Raw genomic sequence first — 21,882 nt, 5'->3', positions numbered from 1 at the left:
TCTCCCCAAGAGGGCGGGGGTTGGGTGTTTTTACTTGAAGGGGTACCACTCATTCTCTCTCTCTCACACACACACGCACGCACACACGCACACACGCACACACACACACACACACACACACACACACACACACACACACACACACACACACACACACACACACACACACACACACACACACACACCCCACTCCCCAGCAGCATCCTGAACAGGTCGTGCAGTCATTCCCACTTTAAACAAGACGTTGAACCATGCCGAGCAAGAGCCAGCATCCGCGCCCGCGGCTGTGCACGCTGGAGAAGGGGGACAACGGCTACGGCTTCCACCTCCACGGGGAGAAGGGTAAGACCGGGCAGTTCATCCGGCTGGTGGAGCCCGACAGCCCGGCTGAAACGTCCGGGCTCCACGCCGGAGACCGCCTGGTGTTTGTGAACGGGGAGGACGTGGAGAACGAGAGCCACCAGCAGGTCGTGTCCCGGATACGAGCCACCGTGGGCCGGCTGGTGCTCGTGGTGGTGGACCCGGACACCGAGCAGCTGCTGAAGAAACATAACATGAAGTGTCTGAAGGAGTACGTCACCGACGGTATACCGTTACCTTTCGACGAGGAGGAGGAGGAAGAGGAAGAAGAGAAGGTGATGGTGGTGGAGCAGCAGGAGAACCGGGACGCGGACGGGACGGTAAACGGGGGTGAGGAGGAGGAGGAGGAGGAGGCACCCAGGGAGTCCACGCCGGTCCCGCAGAGGAACGGGGGGGAAATCCACGTGCACGTCGAGAAAAAGCTGAGCATCAACTCTGAGAAGGTGAGTCAAAGTTACACAAGTTGCTGCACTGTTGTGGTGCTACAATTTAAAATATCAAACTTCAATTAAAAGCCCCTGAACGCATCACTGAGGGAGAGAATAGGTGCTGTGTGTCTAAAACACGGATAACAGCAGCACCCACATGCTGCCAGGCTGTGGGTGCTGGGTCAGCTGGCAACCGGGTTCAGCTGTGGGATCCAAACTAAACTCTGACCCCCCCTGCCAGCCTGTTGCTCAACTTTGTCCGCCCAAATAATGTCACTCTGACATGTCTTTTTTCTGCAGTCACTTGCAGAAAAATGTTGTCGTCTGTTACGCCACAAGGTTAAGCATTAAGTCAGCATCAATGACACTAAGCCTTTTAAAAAAGAGACATGTTGTTGTTCCTTTCCTTGAGGAAACCACCATAACACATACCTGGCATTGCTGAGCCCTCCACAACAAACAACAGGAAATAGTCATTTTTTTTCCAATTTTTGATCTTTGTAAAACATTGTGGGCTCATTCTCACGCTGCAGTGGCCACTTGTTGTTGTTGTTGTTGTGTGTGTGTGTGTGCCCTTGTTTGTCTGTGAACTCAGTAGGGTTCATTAAAAAGCACGGGAGGAGAAGAGGTCTCCTCTAGTCTGGAACATCTGTGCCCCTCGCTGCTGCATCCGGGATGTTTACCCCCGGGGCGTTTTGTGTCCGTGTTCAGCTCTCCTGCTCCGTAGTTTCTCTCCTGGTGGAGGTGAGGGGGGAGAAGGGCCACAGTGTGCATCTGATGGCAGATTGCATAACCTGTGTGGTTATTAATATAGTAATGACACTGTTAGGCTTTTCTCTGGTGGAATCATAAGATGTTCAGTGTTCGTTTTTGCTGTTCTCTCAAGATGACGCAAGGTCAGGGAGGTCATAAAAGTGGTGACTCTTTAAATCAGTTTGGGAGAATTACGGATGTGATATCTGTTGTGAGATTAATCTAGATGTCATATTTTGGTTGATGTAATATGATGATATAACTTGAATATTGGTCTCAGTTGGTATTAATGGATTTGTTTTACATCTCAAATAACTATCTGCAACAAAAAAAAAAGAAGCAAATACCGCCGTTAGGCATCTTTCCCAAAATGTCTACCGTATCCTTTAAAAGTTGGGACGGAAACCAAAAGTTCTTATCATCAAAGTCAAGTTCTCACTTGTTTGATTAATTGTGATTAAATCACAGTGTCCAACGTCGCCTCTCTTCCAATGTCCTGATTTGATATTAAGATATTGCATTTAAAATGATGGACCCTAATTTTGCATTTAAAAATCTGGAACTCGCTGTATTTATTATTAAACAAACTAAAAGATGAATTCATTTTCTGCCAACAGTCTTGCTGCATTGCAGTTGAAATTGTTTTCCTAATTGATTAAATAGTTATATAGACATTCATATAATTGTTGATGAAATTACAAATTGTTTGGTTCTCATCAGAAGGCCTTAAAATATCAGCATCCTCAAATATTTACATTTTAGAAGCTGGAACAATGATTTTTGGGGGGTACTTGTACTCAGTGGCGCAAACAAGGAAAACTGATGCTGATCGTCCTGTTTCCTGTTCGGAAACTCTCCTCAAGCACAGCCTGGAAAGCCACATTGTCATTACTCAAAGGTGGCCACTCACTGCTTCCTTACATCATATTTCTTTATATACAGTAGATGTATATATAATAACAGAGCATGCAGGGCCTTCTGTAGTTATGTTGCTGCTGGGTCAAGTCGTGGGTCAAAGGAACATGTGGCGATTGTTCCTGTGTTCCCTCTCGATACGCTCCATCGATGGCTTCGTGGAGCCGTGGCCAACACAGAGGGAAGCGGCGTCGAAACGAAACAATAGCAGCAACAAAATCCTTTTCAACCCTTCGGGTTTTTATTTCAACAAACTGTTGACATTCGGGGAAAGATCCAGCCGGAGTGAGCCCGGTGTCTTGTAACGTGAAGGCGTGCAAAACCAAGATTTCACAGCTGCAGACGTTACCTGGGGACGGAGGACACAGTGGAGTGAGTGTGCGAGTGTGTAAATTGGACTCGAGGGATGCCGTTTGGAGTGTGCTGTGTCTCTATGTTGCAGTCGGAGCCACCTCGGGGTGTGTATGTATGTGTGTGTGTGTGTGTGTGTGTGTGTGTGGTGGGGGGGGAGTGGTCGGTCTTTGCAGTGGCTCAACTCTTTCTGGAATTTTCTCCCAACATCCTGCCCGGCATTCCTGTGCCCGAGCCCTGTGGGCCAATGACACACACACACACACACACACACACACACACACACACGCGCACACACACAGAAACACACACACACACACACACACACACACACGCACACACACACAGAAACACACACACACACACACACACCCCGCACTGCGCCCGTCTGGCCTCAGTGTTTGAAGCGACACAAAAGAGGGTTCGAAGAGTGACCCTTTCTCCGGGGAACCGAAGAGCCCGTGCAAGGTTGCCATGGTTACACTGATGTTGTGTGTGTGTGAGTGTGTGTGTGTGTGTGTGTGTAACGCATGTGTAGAGTATGTATGTGTGAGGATGGAGGTAGGCGAAAGTGAGACAGTGCAGAGGCAGTGTGAACAAATTACACAGAGGAGTGACGAAGGGTCAAAACATGAAGCCTGGCACGGGAAGAAAATAACAGCCGCTGTCGTCACACACACAAACTCCAAAACACATCGCTGGTCCAAAGGTCGTTGTTTTGTTTACCAGGCAGTAAAATCTTTACTCTGCCATTGTTGAGGTAACAGTGGTCGCTCTCAGTTCGCATTACAGAGATCTAGATCCATCAGCTTATCCACAGAAATCCTGTGGAAACAAGTTGGCTGACGTCCGTCTTTATTACCACCGTATGAAAATTATTACAATGAGTTCCATGCAGTGCATTAGACTGTGGCGTGTATCTTTCTGAATGAACAATGGGAATTATGTCCCGCATTTACATTGGGAGCATGTTATGAGGGGATCCTCTTATGGCCAGGGAGAATTAGAGGAATAAAAAATAAGTTTGACTTTTATTATGTGCACTTTCCATGTCGTTGCTCCACAGACCAGAACTCTTAAAATGTCTTATTGGGTCCAATCAACAGTCCCAAAACCCAAAGCTGTCCACTTAACGATGACATAACAACACAAAATATACATATTTCAACTGTATTTAAAGAGTTAACTAATAAAATGGGCGATTCATCTGTAAAGAACCATTTTGCAGTCAAACCCATGAAAATGTATCTTCTCAGGAGCGGCGTTTCTTTCACCATCATCGTTGCTGTTTCTTCAGTGATTCACTCCGATTCAAGAGAGAGTGTGAAGGTGAGAAGTGTTTTTGAGAGTCTTCCTGACTGGCTGCCGGCTTCTTACATAACTCTGGTCTTTAAACACTAATGATGGGAGAGGAAACGCGCTGGTGTCGGATGAACCTGATGAGATCCTGGAGGAGTGTGAAAGTGTGTAACATTACATCTGCAGCATCGGCATAGAGGACACTGCTTCCAGGCCTGCAGTCAGACAAGGAGGCGTCTTTGTGTTCTTGTGCTGGTTGTCACTCCCCTCATCTAATCTGAGCCTTTAATCTGCACGTTCATATAAAACCTGATTAAAGAGCGTGAAGCTTTTTACTCTGGCTTTACATAGTTGGTCCTTTAACTGTTCACCGACATGTTTACTCTAAACAAATCAGGCTGAATCTGGTGTGTGGGAGGATTTAGTCTATGTTTGCGCTGCATTCAGGGCCTTGTATCGGCAATGGTCTTTTTAAACCGGCTTTCCAAACAGTCACGGACCTTTTGGAAGCAATTATTCAGCTTTTATCCTTTGTCTCCGTAGCCTCACGTCCATGTGACCTTCCTATCTGTGTCCCGTTGTATCGACTTCAGCGGGACGGACTCACACATTTTCAGACTTTACCGTCCACATCCATCTGATGTAACGCCTTGAGGAACCGCCCGAGGATATAATGTTCTGTTAACAGAATACACGTCAGCTTTCGATGACCATTTGTTTGTCACGCATCAGAGGCACAAGTGGCCACGCCTGTAGAAGCTGTTTGAGGCGGGACGGCCAGCGCTGTGCTTCCGGCTGCTGTCTGTGGGACTCTCGGCCTGTGCACAGACCCCAGGACGTTCAAGCTGGTTTCCTGTCATTGTTGTTGGTGGAAGACCCTCCCCACCCCCCGCGCTATCGGCTCAGGGCTCAACACTAACCTTTAAACGTGGCTGCTGGGCCTCAGCTTTTGGATGCCTAAGTCGAAAATGTGGCTGGAATTTTTAGTCACCTTATATTTTGAGTAATTACTGTTCAGGCATGTGAAATGTTGACATTTGAATGCACAAATGTCCCTTTTTGGTTCTGGTTTCTATCAGTTTTCACATTAGTTTGTGACGTTGACGGGGTTCGTCGAACCGTTCACTCCGCAGGCAAACATTTTAATTTGCTTCACCATTGGCTCTAAACAGAGGCCTGTGCACACACAGGAGTGAACGCACCAACGCCCATTCACTTTGTCTGGTTCTGTGAGTCTAACAGCAATGTTCAAATAATGTAACAAATATTACGAAATGTATTCATTGAGAGGAGCATGTTTTGCTAAAGCGCAAGAAGGGGGGTGGGAGTTGCCAATTTCTCCAAATGACTTCTTCTCACCAGCAGTTCCTGCAGCTCATAGCAGGAAAGTTAAACTACGGCTTCAAGGTTTGAGATCCCACCGTCTCTCTGAGTGTGTGAGCAGAAGTATCGGCTAAATGCCTGCAATGCAAACAGGATACATAATAAATAAAATGCAACACTGGTTGAATAGCGCGTCGTTCCAGCAGCAGACACTGGATCATGAAAGTAAACAGTGTTTCCAGCTGTGTTTGTTGGTTTGCTTATCATTGAAGCCATTGTGACAAAGCCAGGTATTGTTCAGGCTGTGTTTGGGTAAAGGAGTGCGCGTCATTGTGTTTGTCTGCTCAGATATACTCCATGATTCATTCGGACTAGCTGCACGCGGTCCTGTGTTGCGTTTGTCCCTATTTTGTATGTTTGTTTTCACGTTAATGTATCTGCGTGTGCGTCTGTGTGAGTGTGTGTGTGTGTGTGTGTGAGAGAAGGTTTTGGAGTCACCGTTCCCTTCGCTGGGCTGTGAGTTTCAGGGGAAACGGAGAGGGTCCGAGGCTTCATTGTGCTTCAACAAGATTTGTATATTTTACAAGTGTCCCTTATTTGTTTATGATAACGCAGAGGCCCCATCTCAACTGTGTTATGTCACACGTATGCACAAAGTGATAGGATGATGAATACCAAGAGACAATAGAAAGGAGATGCATTTAGATATATTGCTCATCAATCACCTGGACTGCAGTATCAACCCAACGGCCTTTTGCATTTACACGATATCATAATATAAAAATGAAAATACTGTAACCAAATATGTTATAAATATCGCCCATCCCTCATGAGTAACACTGACTGACACCACAGAAACACTTTGATCATGTTTAAATATAGATACATGCACTATAACTGTGTATCATAGGGTGATAATAGAGATAACAATGTGAAAATAACCACAATCATATTTAATACTGTTGAAAGCTGTTTTGTGTGTATTATGGGCTGGAATCTCAGAGTAACTCATGACACAATACTCGCCCAAGTCTCAACAGTGTTTCTGCAACACAGTCACGCACGTTTCAACATCTGTCTGACAAAGAAGTGGAAAATCGAAAAGGATGAAAACATACCGCCATTAGTGTGTTTATAGTTGTATCAGCAGACAGAGGAGTGATGACGGGAAACAAGCGGAGAGAGCAGAGTGGTGAGGACGCGCAGCAAAGGTCTGCAAACGGACGTCAACGGGAGACGTTGACATTTCATGGTCAGCATCTTAATCCCTCCGAGGTACAATTGTTTAAAGGTCATAAACTGTAGGAAGGCACAACCGTAACGTCTTGAGTCAAGGAAGGATACAGCAACGTCACAGGAGAACGTTACATTGCTCTATTGATTAGGAGAGCGACACGTCGTCAATGACATGTTGTCTTGTCTCTCGGTGACGTCGGTCCACACAACAGCCCCACTGTCCCGTCCCTGCAGCCGAGGCCCCTGTGGCTCAGGTCAGGGGTGGAACCTGCACCCTGTGCGTGTGCGTGTGTGTGTGTGAGGGGTGTAGTGGGGTTGCTGGTGATTGGGTCTCATGGGATTCTGGATGCAGACTCCACAATGCCACATTCCAGTTCCCACTCCATTCTGCTGAAGGTTCACCACCCCGGCCGGACAATGAGCCGGAGGGCCGCGCCCTGCCGGGGGGGGGAAGTGACTGGCTGCTCGCCCTGAAATAGACTCACCCCCCGCCGTCCACCGCCTACCTTCCCGCTGTACAAGATGCCATAAGTACCAAGACAGAGCACATGAACGTACATTGTGGGTGTGCATATTTACTTAAACTAAAGTAAGGAAAAGATCGGTTCCAAAATGTCAGCATGCTAACACGTTAAAATAGGATGTTGAACCTGGTAAACATACCTACGTGTCTGCTTTACATCAAAAATGGTTTTGGTATTTATAATATCTGCGTTCATGACTGTAGGCCGTATAGCTCCGCCGCTTAAATTATATTACGGCTTAAAGAGGCGTCATTGAGGGTGCGTCCACTTTGAGTTCGCTAGCTGCTAGCTGTCCGCTCTACTGTATCTCGCGGGCTGCTTCTGCTCCACCTAACCATCAACCTCGCCCGTTTTTACAATTTCACTGCCAAGATGGTGATGGCTTCACGTCCTCATTGTATAAAACCTCTAATGAGGCCTCATGGAGCTGCGGCCATGTTTTCAGTATTGTTCTTCGATTCCCTTTGCCTTTTGCTTTTAAGAGCAGGAGGAAGAATAACGACTGCCTTCACCAAACACATTAGGAGAATCCATCACACAAGAAAAGAGATTAGATAGACATTTTTCCACTAATAGCAGCCTCAATAATGCAGCACAGCCACAAGGCACGTTTTGATTAAAGGGCATGGCTGTTTTTTGAGAGGCAACGCTCAATCACAAGCCCCTGCTTATGCCTTCACCTTCATTTTAGCCGGATAAAACAAGTGTCTGGGATTGTGGAGAAACATTTAGGGAGATGTAGAACATCGCTAACTGAACAAACACACACACACACACACACACACACACAGAAGAAGAGGGTTGTTTTTTTTCCTTCATGGCTGATTATTGAATTAAAAGAGTGTAACATCCAAGATTAGACACAAATTTAGCCGCTGAGTGAAGCACCGGTTATGCAATGAACCTCTGTTGTATAACGTTTGCTCGCATGTCACAGGAGAAAACGTAAGGCTGAGTGTGACCACATCGTGTTGTCACTTCTGCTTGACTGTAACAATGTGGGCTCTCAGATATCTCAACATCTACATTTTCTGTCTTGCCTTCCCCTCTTTCTCTAAATGCTTTTCAGAAACAGAAACGTGTGTTTGAGGCTGTTGAGCCGACGCTGCATTCAGGTCTGGAGGGTGGAGGACAGGAAGACTGGCCGAGGAGATAAAACTTGTTGACTGTGATAAGACAAAACTGTCAGTTAGCGTCAAGCTGATCTGATGCAAAAGTGACTTTTTTATTTTATTTAAAGGCAAAAGTGGGCAAACTAAAGATGAAGGCCCTGCTGGCTCTATTTCCAAAGACCTTAAAGCGACGGCGAGGCCTCTCCATGTGGTCTTATCAGTGCTTTCACCCCTGCTGTGACAACTCACGGTACATTTCCATTTTATTCCCCCTAAAGAGTCTATTGTAACGGGAGCCCTCAGCAGAACCTTTCTTTGGCGTCTTTTGTCGAGCCGGTTTGTCCCATCCACTAATGGCAGAGGGGCACAGTAGGGAGCTTTGTTCCCCCTCCGCCCGCCTCGCAGCTGGTTCAACGGTCCAGCTTGAAATCCAACACCCCCGTCCTGACCGAGAGAGTGGTGCGCTCCGCACACTCAGGAGCTCAAAACTTTGGTGGTGTAATAGGGAACCAGGGTTCACATCAAACCGTTAAGGACTCTGTCCTTGAGGCCGTTTATCTGCGTCAGAAACGTCACATGACAGTCACAAGGAGGCCAAAGATTTGTCCTGTCACCGAGGAAAAGCGGTGCCTGGCGGCGTGTCACTTCAGCGGTTCGTTCTTTACGCTGATCAAAGAGGCTGAAGTCATGGGGGAGCTCGTTTATGAGAGCAACATGGGGGGGAAGGAGCAAGCAGCGGGGGAAAGAGTGATACGTACAGATGAAAGTGAGGCTGCTTGAGAAGACATACGCACAGAGCAGCTGAGTGTGACAGCCTCCAGTGTATGATCAGCAGGACTCGTGAGTTTAGCAGACGCCGGACAGACGGCTAAATTACATCAGTGAGGTGACACGTAATTACAGGACATTTTTATCATGTGACATTTTCTTCTTTTACCGGAGTCAGAGAACCAGGAAGCCGACAGTCACAGATGTCCTACATGTGTTCTGCTTTTGCACAGTAGTTACACATCAGTCCGCTGGCTAAGCATGGGGAAAATATGAAACAACTGGCATGCTTAGTGGCAGAGCTGTAGCCTCTGGCAGCACACACACACACACACACACACACACACACACACACACACTCCTTCACACACTGCTCGTTCCATGCCAGACACTCAGTCGCTCGCAGCCTCAGCGCTCCTCTGTCGAACAGAGTCAGCAGGAGAGACTGACAGATGCAAATCTGCGGCGGCTGAGTCGGAGGGTGATAAACATGATGGATGGATGATGTGGAGGCTGCCTTTTAAAACTCCCTGAGAGGGTTTAGAAGATGCAAATCAGTCAATCTGGCCTGTCAGGCACTCACTTACCTGCGGGTTCTTCGAAGGCAGGAATGAACGAGGACTCTGTGCTCCTTCTCTGAGGCTGCGTTCATGTAAATGCTGACATTTGATATGTCTTTAACACTCCAGCAGCGCGGCTCTGTGGATGCCGACGTGATCGGTCCGCTGCTTTGTTCCAGGGATTGCGATGAAATTTGGTCGAAATATTCATGGTCCACATCAATGAGAAGATATTACGAGTTTGAAATACAAAGTAATCTCATCCCTTGTTACTTGACATATTAGGTTTGTCTTTCATTCACGTCAACCTAAACATTATCGATGATAGAAAAGGTATTTTGGATTGACTATGAAGAAATCCTAAAACATCAGTGATCGTTGGTTTGTAAAATAAAGCTTTTATTTGTATTTAAAATATTCGCTCTTGCATTCCAGGGAATTGTTTTTATCCTTTTAGACTCGGAGCAATGAGAGCTCCCCAAACGCGCTGTACGGGTCTGCAAGTTGACCTTTGCCTTCGGCCTCTTATCTATTAACTATCGCAGCTTCCTGAGGAAAACCAGAAACGAGTCTAGAACAGGTTTACATCAACCTCTGCTCGGGGAGCCTGTAAGCCCTTCAAACACTCTCAGATAAACTTTGTGCTGGAGCAGCAGATGCTGTGAGATTTGTGAGGCAGCCGTGAAGTGCGTTTTGAGAATATTAACACGGGTCCTTGTTTTGTTTTGGAGTAATTTGTATTCAAGGCAACTGCTTATTTGCAGTCGCCCAAAGCCTTTCAAAGTCTGAGCAGCACCGATAGAAACTACACTCACACGTCGGCTGAGTGGATCTCAACGACAGCAGCAGACGTTTGTCTCAGATGTGACGCAATTCTACTTTCTATATGACAGGAATAGGTTTCCCTTTTTTTTGGGCTGTCCAGTGTTACTTAACTTTGATTGCGCCCAAAGCCAGCGGTAATAGTTGCCTCCATGTTTGCATCTGTTTGCACTGGATGCTAAGCAACGTAGTATTAACTCAGCTGTAAAACTCAGCTGATGATCCGGTCAAAACAAATAGTTTACAGAAATGATATGTGTGTGTTTTAAGGCCGGGCAATCTTATTACAATACATCACCCAAGGAAACAATGGTGTCACGATACAAAGTATACATGAACGGCGACACAATACATCACAATCTGTGTCGCTGAAGAGAAAAACTAACCATAGACGTCAGTGAGATACAAACGTTTTTTGCAAAAATGAGAAATTTCCTTGAGTTCTCACTTGATTTATTGATTATAAACTAGTCTAGATGGCTAGTTTCAAGTGTTCTTCAATACAGCATGATGTTCATTTCATAAACGATGCTCCCATTTTGAATAAAACAGACCATAAAGCGGAGTATACTTATGATTGACAGGTTGTCCCGTGTGGGAGTTGTCCCTGTTGTACCATTCTAACCTTTTCACAGAGAGTTATCAGATCATGAAAGTTTATTGTAACATTATGGTCTCCTGTAAATGTCTGATTCAGCATTTCGTTGCACTTTGCTCCACCCTTCTGGTGTCACAACAAGATGGCAACAGTCAAAATGCCCAAACTCAAGGCTCCAGAAGTAAAAGAACAGTCCGCCAAACTAACGGGTGACATCATGGTGACCACGTCCACTCCTCTCAGACGCTGCTGGACTCCAGAGGAAACAGCTAATCTGTGTCAGATTTGCCTCGCAGTCATGCGGACCAGTATTTCAGAGCAGCTCGTTTCTTTTATTAGACGTCAAACACACTTACTTCACTCTCCGCTCTCGGGAGGCGGTGTACGTTTGTGCATATGTCGGGCTGTGTTTTGTAATTTAATGTCAGGAAGTTGAGCCGGCTCAGAGGGAAGCATATTGAGGGAAGATGTGTCAACAGTTCCTGTTCAACACTTCCCTCCTCAAAGGAAAGTTTGTGTCACCGAAAGAGAGTTCAACCTCGAGCCGCTGTTTTTGAGGGCCGAGAGCAACATTTCACACAATAGAAAATGACGTGACTTTGATCTTTAAAGTGATGCAAACAGGCCGAAATATTGATAATGACTTTAGATTATTTGACTGATGATCAGAAACCTTTTATCGTTATTTGGAGACAAATTCTTTTCATTATCCCGAGGCGAGAACATGACTTTTAATGATGATGTCCTAAGTGTTTCCAGGTGGACCGTCAGCCATCACATTACATGAGGACTTTTACAGCCGTGTTGTGGGTTTACAACAACCAAACTAAATCTGAGGAAGCAGCACAAGCAGATGAACTAATCTGTGTTTGTGCAGATGTTTTAGGGTCTGGGAAGCGCTCTAAACAAAATAAAGAACCCGAGAGGAAGTATACAAATGTTCCTGGATCAACCTCAGGCCGAAGCTTAGCTTAAACATGTAGTTGTCCCCGTTGTGTAAATTAAGGAACACAGATTTGCGTGTCATTCATCAGCAGATAAGACCTGTTCAGTATGAGAGCACGTGGAGGACGTTTACGATATCTCGGCTTGTAATTTACAGAACGTCCCGTAAATGCTCTGCGGCTGTTTCCACAACGTTCAGCTGAGTTCATCAGACTTCTACCGTAGCGTTACAGAGAACTCTCATTGTAGCTGTCGTTAACACATGAAACACACGCACACAAGCACACATTTTAGTAGTCCTGGCTTGTGTGTGTTCAGCAGATTCCACAGATTTCTGATCCACGTGGAGATTCTTCATCCCTCCACTCCTCTCCGACACAAACCCTCCTCTGTTGCCGCTGCCAGAGCTGCTCTCTCCCCGCACAGGGACGCCCAACGGCAGCCAGAGCACTCGATGCGTTTCATCTGCTTTCAGTTGTCCAACACATCATTACGGATCACCGAGAGTGCTTTAACTGTGACAGGGATCGAGAGCTTGCGAAGGCCTTGCATGAATCCCGTTCTTTGCTTCAATGCTGTTGTTGTAGAAGACAGGTAATTGTAGGCTTTCAGAAGAGTGAAGGTCAGTAATGAGAACAAACATCATTAAGCTAAACTAAAGTGCTCAGCCTGTACTTTGGATTGCATCTTTCACATTTAAAGGATCATAAAGGAAGGGCGTTTCTCTTGAAGTCTGGGTGTAACAAGGATTTCTGTCTAATCAGTGACCATTATGATGAAGCTCTTATCAGGAGCACATCTAAATCAGCAGGCTGTTGATGGACACGGACACATTGTGTGGGTTTTAATGGAAACAGGTGACATGAAGCTACAAACCGATGCTGATGAGCTACTAAACCAAGTTGACCTCGTCCCAGCTATTTAACGACAGCTACGAGCAACAATGTTCTTGGCCGTCTCGTTACTTTTATCGCATGTAGTCCGAGCCTGTGTGTGTGACACTGTGTCGTATTTCACATGATGTTTTTGGTTGAGGACATTCACACGTCATGGGAAAGGGTCTGTGGTAGAGGCACAGAGGTTTGATGGAATCATTTTCTCACAAGAAAAGCCAACAACTGTGTTTCCCAAAATGTCCAATTACCCTTTTAAGGCTCTACTTTCTCTGTAAAATGAAGCCTGTGAGGGAAAGTTCAACCCATCCTGGATTCAGAGTGAACACATGAGGCGAAAACAAACTGTCCTCCCAACTGTAGAGAGAGTGGCGTTTGCTGTTCGCTGTTCGCTGTTGTTACATCACATGACTTTAATGAAAGTTCCCAGATCGAAAGCACCACTTACTCTCATTTGGAGCCGCCGCAAAGTTTACAGAGCATGTTTTTCTTCTCAAGGTGTTTTACTGAGCCGCAAAAAGAGAACAGCTCATTCTTGGCGGAGGTGGGTTGGGCGTTAGCTCGGAACGATTGTCTTACATAACGCAGAGAAGTGACAATCACTCATTGCTCGTGCCAAGTTGTACACGAGAGAAAACGTTGAGTCGGTTATAAGAATCACATTTATAAAGTAGCTTTCATCAATCTACCTTCTGCCAGTTTTCTGTAGAAAGTGAGTCAGACTTATTTATAGTAGGAGTTCATTGTCTTGCAGTGTACAGTTGACAGAAGGCGGGCGCTCACGGCTGCTCTGATGTGGAGGGAGTGTCAGGTCAGATGTGGTCACACGGACAGAGATTATCCTGACTGGGTTTCCATCATTTCTTATTTTGACCTCTTTGATGGCGAGGCCATTAACGACCCCTTTTCTAAATAAAGAACCTGCTTCTTCCACTCAGCGGAAGGGAGGTTCTGGAGTCGAGCCGGAGTTTTTTCCTGGATGACAATATGGCGCTAACTCTTCCTGCCATCCCTGAGTGGGTCTGGACGTGCCGGGGCGAGGGCCGGCGGTCAGGGGTCAGCGCCCGGCTCCCATTGTCCTCCTCGGGGCCCGCAGCGAGCAGGGAGCGGACCGCACCGGAACCGGTCCCTTCCTCAAGGCCAGAGCAGCGCCTCCCCTCCCCAAATTCTCCGCAAACCTTCCCAGCAGACCTCCAATCGCATGCCTCCAAGACCCTCTTCCTTCCTGGCGAGAGCAGTCTGGAGTCACGTGGAGTCCAACAAGCAGCTTCAGTTTGCATTAAGATTGTTAAAAACACACTTCACAACACAGCAGCAGCCACTTGTATGTTCAACCTCGGCTTTATATTCATGGTTAACGAATCACTGGAGCTCTCCGTAATCTTTGTGCCTCTTGTTCTTCCTGAACCCATGGTGGAGGTATTTATTTATTTTTAATAAGCTGCTGTTCTGGTCTGGAGGTGCGTGTCGCTCACCGCTGTATTAACGCGCGGCCTCTGTTTCCTCTCCTCTGGTCTCTTCCAGGAGGTGTTGTGCACTGAGCTGCGGCCTCGTCTCTGTGTGATCCAGCGAGGGCCGAGCGGATATGGCTTCAACCTGCACAGCGAGCGGGCGCGGCCGGGCCAGTACATCAGAGCGGTGGATGAAGACTCTCCAGCAGAGAGGGCAGGCCTGCTGTCCAAGGACAAGATAGTACAGGTACTTACAGGGCTGAGGCCGAACACTGTGACCCCATGCAGGGCAGGAACGCAGGACGGGGCAATGAGACTTTTTTATTATCGTTCTGGTGAGATTTTCTAATTTAGAATCTCCTTAAACAGAAAGCCAAATCTTGGTAAGACACATTAATGTAAGTCCATGGAAGTTTAAGGTAATTTAGCTTAATTAATTGTCTTAAACAGAGGCGTCTTTATGGGGAGTAACTAAAGAGAGTTACACAAAAATACTCGTCCTGATTCGCCTGCCTGCATATTTCCCCTCAAGTGGCTTTTTTTTACTTGGATAAAAATAGAGAAGAAGTCAGTGTAGTCAGGCATCACCTCCATGCAAACAGGTATGAGATAGGAAGCCTGTTGACATCATAAAGCATTATTTCATTATTTTTTTCTAGTGCTCCACTAATTCTTTGGTTATACGGTGTGAAAATGTACTCAAATACTGCCTTTTATATACACTCTTTGGAGATGCATAATTGCCATCAATGAAGCATGCTTAATATCAGGTCTTAAAATATGGCATACCTTTTTTAGATGGAAGATTTAAAAAAGTGCATACATACAAAACGTTTTATTTTAAAACAGAAAAGAAATCTGATTGATTTATATCCACCACAAAAAATACGGTACTCTCTTGTAGTATCTTCTGGCCCTCGGGTGGTCAGCTCTTTTCCCAAAGTGAACTGTGTCCTTCTTAACTGGTCTGGGGTCTGTGTTTTTACTGTTTTTATGTTCTTAAATTATACACCGCAGTACAATCTGTCATAGTGAGTGGAGATAGAAGCCAAATAGATGAATCACAACTTCTGGTTCATCACGTGACGCCATTGGGCCCAAAAATACTTTTTCCCACAGACTTACATTGGGAAAGAGTTTAAATCATTAGGTCCTAAATGTTGTAAAATGCATTGATATCTAAATCCTCGGTTCATGTGAGTGAGCCTGAGAGCGAGGCTGGAGGAAGGAAACACGAGCGCTCTACGCGCCTGTGGACGCGGAAGACCGACAGAAGATCCTGCTAAATTCTTCTGAATTTTATACGCGGAAGCCAAACTTGTACCACTGAGCGGCTTTCATAGGAATGAAGTGCTCCGATGCTGTGTCCAGATCTCTTTACAGCCACGGCCCCCGTCATGGACTAATGCCTTGACTTGACTCTAAACTTGACTCTAAAAGACGTTACAACCATGAAACCTTGTGGTTTTAGTATCACATAACCAGAAGCACAAGCAACACGACTCATTCATGACTCAGTCAGCGTGACTCATTCAGTGGCGCACATTATTCTAACAAATTCAGAGCGGCGTTATATTCACTGATGCGGACTATCAGCGCGCCTCCCTTCACTTCCTAAGTAGAGGGAAAGGAAGAATCAGAAGAGAAGGAGGACAGATGGAGGACAGAGGGATTAGAAGTCCCACAGAGACTGGGGTCTGCATGAGAGTCTAGTGAGGGGTTTGCAGTCCCCCAGAGGGCCCCAGACGGCCTCACCACCCACTGAGGAGCGGCGCTTTGTGGGGAGCGGACAGCCATTGTTTCTGCTGTTACTGGCCAAGCAGCTATTGTCCAGCTTCCTCTGTGGGACTTAGACATGCAGGTCCACCCTATGACCTAAACACACACACACACACACACCGCCCTCCGAGACATTTCTCACATGCTTTCCCATGGTGATTTAATCCCAGAACACTCAGCTGACGTGGGAGTGAGCCACCTGACACGTTACTGTACACCTAAGTTAAAGTGTCACACAGTCAAGTACCAGCATGATGCGCAGAACGTATTAAAACCAAATAAACCAGTATTTTTGTTATTGAGCACATTAGAACGATTGTTTTGTAAGTTGAAGGAATGTGTGTGTGTGTGTGTGTGTGTGTGTGTGTGTGTGTGTGTGTGTGTGTGTGTGTGTGTGTGTGTGTGTGTGTGTGTGTGTGTGTGTGTGTGGACACACAGGATGTCCTGCCCTGGAGCCTCTGGCAGACAAAGTGATAATATTGAGAAAGAAATCCTTGACAGTGATAAAACAGTTTGTTCTCTTCTCTGTGGGAACAAAGACATGAAGGAACAAAAATATATATATATTTTTTTTTTTTTTTGAAGTTTGAAGGATTTCTATCCATAGAAAAAAATCTAAAGCAACGTTTTTCTCCTCAGGTGAACGGTCTGTTGGTAGAAGGGAAGACGCATTCGGATGTCGTGGCCGCCATTAAAGCCGGCGGGAGAGAGGCCCGTCTGCTGGTGGTGGACCCCGACACAGACGCCTTCTTCAAGAGGTGCCGAGTGGCCCCCGCCTTGGACCACCTCTCTGGTGAGAGGACACGCACACACAACAATGCCACGAGTTGAGCTGCAGGGTGGAGTGAATCTCTTCTCCCACAGATTAGAAGTCTGCCACACAGTTTATTGGCTCTTCTCTCCTCCTTTAATTCTTTCTATTCCTCCGTGTCTCGCTCCTGTATGGCTTTTTTCCTTTCCTTTCTCTCTCTGCCAAGAAGCGTAGACAGAGACGGAGACGCTGAGCCACTTCCTGCTCCCCCCGCATCATGTTGATGCCCTGAGGAGAAAGTTAATCTTTCAGACATAAATAGATCCGATCAGAGTGGGATTGCACAGTAACAGTGTGGCTTGTATAATGTAAAGGCTTAAATGCAGATCTCTATCTTCACAAAAGTTAAATAATCACTCAAAACATGTCATAGAGACCAAAGTAGGACATTTCCGTCCTGTGATGGTGAAGGCCTCGAGAACTAGCCGAAAGCTCCAGAAAAGTTCCAATAAGAGAACCATTGTCTGGACTGGTTTGTCAAACTGCGATTTCAAAGGGCAATAAATGAATACACGACTGATTGAAGGGATTATCCTTTCGTGACCTTCTCTCCACTATAAGGTCACATGTGGTCAACCAGGGGGCTGAAGGAGAGTCGGTGCTTTGCTCAAAGGCACCTCGACTAGACACGGGTCCTGCTGTACCCGCCTCGGCCCACAGGGGGAGCCCCAGTACAGTGTGTGACGGGTTTCTGTGTTTGAGAGCTGTCCGTCCACTGAGAAGGCAGGTGTGTGTGTGTGTGTGTGTGTGTGTGTGTGTGTGTGTGTGTGTGTGTGTGTGTGTGTGTGTGTGTGTGTGTGTGTGTGCGTGTGTGTGTGTGTTTGCATCATGAGACCCCTTGTGTAAACATGCTGCTGCCAGCTGTTGGCATGGCAACCGACTATGAATGAGGGGGCAAAGATGCTGCCCTCTGCTTTCTGGACCGAGGAGCTAGATTCTTACTTTGTAGACATGTGTTAATGGTTTATGAATGTTCCCAGTGGATTATTACTACATTAGATAGCTATATTTAAAAGCACGGGGGTGACTTTGTCCTGTGTTGTTTACTTTTGTGCGATAACCCTCATGAAATAGCAAAAGAGAGGCAAGTGTTTCATAGTTTCCTGGACTCTTAAACCCTCCAGGGTTTCAGTCCAGGATTAAAAATAGCAACGCCTCGCAGGGGACAGATTCCAGTGAGGTGTTTCCCAGGTAACTGCCCGCACTTCACATGCTGCCCACTCAGAGGGCACCTGCCTCCAGCCACTCTTCACGTTAACAGGCTCACTCAGCCTCTCTCTTCACGAGGCCGGCCAGCAGCTTTGTTTGGTTTCCAAGGCGCTCGCTCCAAGTGGCCTCTCAGCCCGGAGCCAGAGCTGCATCAGGGCTTGGAGAGGCTCCTGTCACAGAGTCGGGGACACGAGCGAGGAGGACTCCAACTTCAGATTAACGCTGGAGGACCTTCTGCTATCTCCAGTAATAATCATCATTAGCTAGAAAGGCGTGTGGGCAGAGGATCAGAGGGATGGAAGGTATGATATTTGTGACGATGTCTGTCTGAGGTGACCACCTCTCAAAAAGTGAGGTTTGATATCAAACATGGCGACAAGGCAATCCATTTTTAAGAGGATATGTAGAGGGTCTGTGGGGGCGTGTAGGACCAGGATGAGCACCGTGTGTGAATAATAGATGATCAGCTCATACCTGCCCCGTGTAACAGAGTAAGTGTTGGTGGCATGAAAGCTGAGCTGCAGAGAGACTCTTGATCTGGCAGCGCGGAGCTGATGGTGCAGGACTGAAAGACTGCAGGTCTCATGAAGTGGCGTTAACTCTGACAGACGGGAGAAAGGTTGTGTTTTTGGAGTGCGATGACTGATTCTTGTGTCGTTTTCATGTCTGCAGGTCCGCTGCCTGAGCCGGTCATTAATGGAGAAACGGATGAGAAGGTAAGATTACACCAGCGGCAAATATATCACAGAGACAAAATGCAGGATGACGCTTGAACGCTATCATCTGGTTTGGAGATCTGCTCTAGAGCGAAGTGGGATTTATGCTTTGAAGTGTGTGAAGAGCTGTCGGTCTCCCACAGTGGCGACTTCCCATCCTCACCGATGGAGCCGCTCCTTCCTGACAACAACAGATGCGCTTTGAATAATCTGCCGCTCTGTAACAGTCCAGCAGGCCGAACAGGGCTTCAAAGTGACACGCAGCATTTTGGTATTCAAACGTGGTTTTGCCACATCAGAGAACCGAGGCAATGCTGAAGTTCGTTATTAATCACAGAGACGTGTCCTGGACCGACTTTCCTGTGATTGTCTAAAAGTTCTGGCATTCTTTGGAAGGTAAACCCCACCCAGCTACTCCATTAACTTTGAATTATTTGAAGGGACGTATTGTGTATTCAAAATTAAAATCCTCCTTGACCCACAGTGTTAAACAGTATAAAAGGTCAATTAAAACTAGGAGCTTCTCTTCTGAGCTGAGGCATGAAGAATGTAGCAGCTTCATGTTAATCCTCTTGAAGTATTTGGGCGTTTTCCCAAAGAGACACACTGGCCACAGTTTACTGTAAGAGGAGGTCACTCACAAACCCGAATAATGAGTATGACGTTTTGGGGAAACCTTCGTTCGTTGTATTATTGGGATACACAATTAATCGAAATTGTAATTTGGCCGATGGCAATACATCAAATTGCAGAAGGCGCAATATTTGTAAAACAAATAATTAAAAGTACCAATTTAATGAAATATTGTGTCCTGGCCTACACATTATATTCTACAGACTGGCACAGATCCGGTAGAAAAAAACACTGATCAATTTATTATGTTTTTCAAAGAAAAAATTATAAGAATATCAGTCAATCTAAGAATAGCAATTCGATTACATTTTTTAATTGTGCAGTACTACTTTCTTGCCGAAAGTTCGATGTAATGACGCCACACTAAATAAATAATAAATAGATATGAAGCTACAGCCAGCAGCTGGTTAGCTTAGCTTAGCATTGAGATTGGAAACAACAGCTAGCTAACTGTGACATAATCCGCCTCTCAGGCTCACAAACAAATACAATATCTCTTGTTTGTGGAGTCCGTACAAAAACTGTAACGGTGTGTTCAGACAGAACGAGAAGCAAATTTCAGCGGCGGCTCGACTTGCCGTTTGACGAGGTTAACTAACGCTAACTAACTAGCTTAATGTTACAGCTAGCGTCTGTAGCTATTTGGGGCTAAACAATGTAATTGGTCATGTGCCATATTTGATTCTGAGCTGTTAACGCCATCTCTAAAAACATAAACTGTTGTTCGTATACTTTGTTTATTTTGCAGATACCACAAACAACCTATTATCAGTTAATTAGTGAGTTTTAGAAGAGCTGGTAAGGGGATTTAGTTCAATTTAAACAGAGCCACACAAGCTGATTTTACCCAGTTTCCAGTCTTAATGCTAAATTAAGCTAAGTAGCTTATTTACAGTACAGATATACGGATGGTATCACCCTCCTCATTCAACTCTCCACCAGAAAGAGAATAAGCGCTCTACCAAAATGTAAAAAACTTTTGCTTTGAAATCCTACAGCGTATATTCCAAGAAACACAAACTCTGTGCGTGTGTTTGCTTTTCTAACCCCACAAAAATGCTTTCTGACTGCCTCTCGGGTTACCAGAGTGTCTTGTTCCCAAGTGGACACACTAGACTTGTGTGTGAATCAGTGTTGATAAGATAGACACTTGTATGAAGACACCAGAACACAAACTAAAAGGAGCTCCTGTGCTGACCCGTGGCTGCCTTTCCGCTAGTGTAGGGAAGCCAGGGCCGGGCTTCCTGTTACTCAGGGACCACAAGTGCTGCAGTGAAGTTAATTGTTCCTCATATTGTTGCGTAACAGACACTCGTTAAAGAGTTGTAGGGCTGAGAGGGGAGGGGTGGTGTGAGAGGTCAGGGACAAGTTGTCTGTGAGGTAAAAGACGCCGTCTTTAAAGGGGTTGGAGTGGGTTAAAAATGTGTGACGTGCTGATAGTTATACTGAGGCTGCAGACACATAAAGGCCTCATCCTGTAACCTTTGCAGCTCATTCAAACTGCTGCAAAACACAGAGGGCAGGAAATACGCTGGAATTCAACCAGGAAGAGCGGCAGGAAGAGTTTCTCAAATCTCACCACTCTTACAAAACTACATTTAATGTATTGCCTTCTCCCCGAATATAATCCAAGGAAAGCCAACAGAATCCTTTGTTTGTGATTCCCAGATCACTAAATTAGTAGAAATGTTTAAAACTCCTCAGTTGCCTCTCATTAACTTGTAGAAGAAAGCAACTCAAATACAAGATTGCCTCCCTGTGGCGAGGACTGGTACTGCACCACAAAAAGAGCAACAGTTTCCAAATCACACTTGTTGAAATGTGACTCTTGTAAATGTTGATAATATTCATAAATGTCTCATTACTGATTTGTCGGTATGATAATGGAGTGATGTTGATGATGAGTGCTTGTGTTCCCAGGTGAATGGTCGAGGGGCCAAAGAGAGGGACTCAACGCTGTCAGTCAGTCCTTCTCCTTCCAACGCCTCGTCCAACACCTCGCTCACAACCAACACCCCACCTGAGGTACGTCTCAGGACATATCCTGCAGAAAAACAACCTCTTGTGATTTCATAATGTAAAGTGGACCTGATGTCTTACATTATTTTCCCCTGTTAAAAAAATCATTCAGGGTTTTGTCGCGGACGCCATCCCAGCGCTCAATTTGTCCCTGCAGCAGGTCAAAGAGCTCGCCCACCAGAAACGCTCCAACAAGAGAGCCCCGCCCATGGACTGGACCAAGAAAAATGAACTCTTCAGTAACCTATAGGGCGACTCCGCCCAACTCACACAGATTTTATAGCGATTCTTACAAAGAGAAAGACATTTGTTTTGTATCATCATGACATTAAAAGAGCAGATTAACCTTTTGGCATCAGACAAATCAAGGCCTTCTG

General features: G+C 46.0%; 1 protein-coding gene across 1 annotated transcript; it reads left to right on the top strand.

The window, feature by feature from the left end:
• Positions 1 to 251: 251 nt before the first annotated feature.
• On the top strand, positions 252 to 21,768 carry nherf1b (NHERF family PDZ scaffold protein 1b; the record flags this gene model as incomplete). Its single annotated transcript, XM_079232717.1, has 6 exons — positions 252 to 803; positions 14,412 to 14,585; positions 16,757 to 16,910; positions 18,810 to 18,853; positions 21,407 to 21,511; positions 21,618 to 21,768. The coding sequence occupies 6 exons, from the start codon at positions 252 to 254 to the stop codon at positions 21,753 to 21,755; spliced, it is 1,167 nt and encodes a 388-aa protein (XP_079088843.1). The 3' UTR covers positions 21,756 to 21,768.
• Between the last annotated feature and the right edge of the window lie 114 nt (positions 21,769 to 21,882).

Source organism: Taurulus bubalis, assembly GCF_910589615.1.
Source record: "Taurulus bubalis genome assembly, chromosome: 17".
NCBI classification, from domain to species: domain Eukaryota; kingdom Metazoa; phylum Chordata; class Actinopteri; order Perciformes; family Cottidae; genus Taurulus; species Taurulus bubalis.
Note: the sequence above shows the minus strand (reverse complement) of the source record. Positions and strands in the feature narration are given on the sequence as shown.